The sequence below is a fragment of the Chinchilla lanigera genome, unplaced genomic scaffold (genome assembly GCF_000276665.1).
Source record: "Chinchilla lanigera isolate Chin_1 unplaced genomic scaffold, ChiLan1.0 scaffold00059, whole genome shotgun sequence".
Classification (NCBI taxonomy): domain Eukaryota; kingdom Metazoa; phylum Chordata; class Mammalia; order Rodentia; family Chinchillidae; genus Chinchilla; species Chinchilla lanigera.
In genome coordinates, this window is record NW_004955460.1 from 10,049,677 (window position 1) to 10,051,645 (window position 1,969).

At 41.1% G+C, this 1,969-nt stretch overlaps 1 protein-coding gene across 2 annotated transcripts in view; it reads right to left on the reverse strand.

Annotated features, from left to right (window-relative positions):
* LOC106149996 (ubiquitin carboxyl-terminal hydrolase 42-like) overlaps positions 1-1,733 on the reverse strand; it is a 107,486-nt gene extending 105,753 nt beyond the window's left edge. The window contains exons 1-2 of one of the 2 annotated variants that reach the window (XM_013521138.1): positions 1,411-1,733; positions 668-738 (exon numbers count right to left, since the gene is read on the reverse strand). In XM_013521138.1, the coding sequence (XP_013376592.1) occupies positions 668-738; positions 1,411-1,549 (210 nt within the window). In that variant the 5' untranslated portion in view covers positions 1,550-1,733. The remainder of the gene's footprint in view (positions 1-667; positions 739-1,410) is intronic. The other variant, XM_013521137.1, reaches the window with a different exon arrangement.
* Between the last annotated feature and the right edge of the window lie 236 nt (positions 1,734-1,969).

The following is a 1,969-nucleotide window of genomic DNA, read 5'->3' on the forward strand; positions in this document are numbered from 1 at the left end:
TAAAATTTTTCTCTTTTTTTCTTTTTTGCAATACTGGGGATCCAACCCAGGGCTTTCACACTTAGCTGTAGTCCCAGCCCGTCCCTTATTTTTATTTTAAACAGAGTCTCACTAAGTTGCCCAATTTGGGTTGAAACTTGTGCTGCCTGTCTGAGCCTCCCTGAGTCCTGGCATTATACACACGCAGCACTGTGCCCTGCTCATAGTCTCAGTTCTGTAAAAAAGGACCTACTCTATTCTGAGGCAGTGCATATCAGATGATCAAGAGCAACAGTGGTGAAGGGCAGATTTAATATGTCTGCAGTGCTTGTGCTTTTCATCATAAGCATGTTACATCTGTTATCAGAGAAGCGAAAGCTCAAGAATAACAAAAATGTAGTTCAGAAAATGCAAGATGCTAAAACTTTTAAAGAATAAGAGCCATCTAAGATTTGCTAATAGAGATGTCAAAACCTGGTGTTACTGAGGCAGGAGGATTGCTGTGAGTTCGAGGCCAACCTGGGCTACAACATGAGCTGAAGGCCAGCCTGAACTGCATAGCCCTATCTCAAAAAGACCAAAATGAAACAAAAACAAAAAAACAAAAACAAAACCTGGTTTTATTAAGCAAAAAGTCGAAGAGTAAAAAAGATTTAAAACTTAACCCCAAAAAAACTATTACATTTACCTTTATCTCCAATGTAATATCAAGACATGGCTCAAAAGTGTCTGAAACACCCTTGCAATTTAAACATTGGACTGAAATAAAAATAAAATGCAAAAGATAAGCTAAGTGTAATAAGTACGGCAGTCTCAGGCATTGAAATTACAGAATACAAATACTACTTCAAAGTAAAGAAATTAAAACAGTTTAACTTTTTTTCTACTAGGTTGGGGAAAAAGTTAATCTTATACACAGTGTAGGAAAAAGTCTCATGAGTTTCACCCGTTGTACACTACTGGTATGATCTCTTAGACTGAAAGCATGTCAGTATAAAAGTTTAAAATACATCTTATGACTCAAATTCTAATACCAAGAGTTTATCGTGTACACTTGTACATAGGCACAAAAGCGTGAGTACATGGGTGATGTTCAATAAGGCCCTGGTGGTAACAACAGAATAGAAAGCTAGGTATCCATCAGTAGGAGAGAAAAACAAACAGACACTATTGCAGGTATGAAAGAACCTGTTAGACCTCTGTGTGCTCAAATAGAAAGGTTACTACTAAGGTTAAGGGAAAAACAAATGTATTCTATAGTTGGCTCTCAGCTTGCTCATGAGTAAGAGACTGCCCGGAGGATATACTAGGAACTGGTACAAGGCTGCCTCTGGGGAGGGGGAGGGAGTCTCTAGTTCTCCTTATTTCTACTATTTTCATTCTGATACCACATGCATGTGCCACTTTATGGACTTGTGAACAAAAACTGACCTCTGGATCTTAGATATCCTCCAAATATCTGGTAAGTCAGTGTGGTGGCCTGGGTGTGTCTGTCAAATCTGAAAGAGACAAAACAGTGATATAAGAATTCTGCAAAAGTACCGATGCTATGACTGGATTTTAAAAGCATGTGTATTTCTAAAAGAACAAGAATTCAGAGAGGAGAGCCACAGAAAATAAAAAATCAGCCTGCACGGTCCCCAGAGACCGGCCCTGCCTGGAGGAACACAGCGAGGATCTGGGGAGGATGATGGAAGGAGCTAAATTGTGAAGAGAATTTGAAATCAAGGCAGGAATGTGGCTCAGAAGCAAAGCAGCAGGAGGAAGACGCCCTCACAGGCTTGTAACCCGCGTGGGACTTGGGGAAAGTAGAGCAGGCCGAGTCTGTCATCATCCAGACCCTGAGGGCCAGAAAGCGAGTGGAATGCAAAGGGAGGTGTGGGATCCGGGTGCATGGGCAGTAGCGGGTGGGTTAGGAGTGTTACATAACTGTCTCACCCATCCTTCTCTTGAGTCTGCACTTAGATTTTAGGGAGAAGCTGTAGGAACT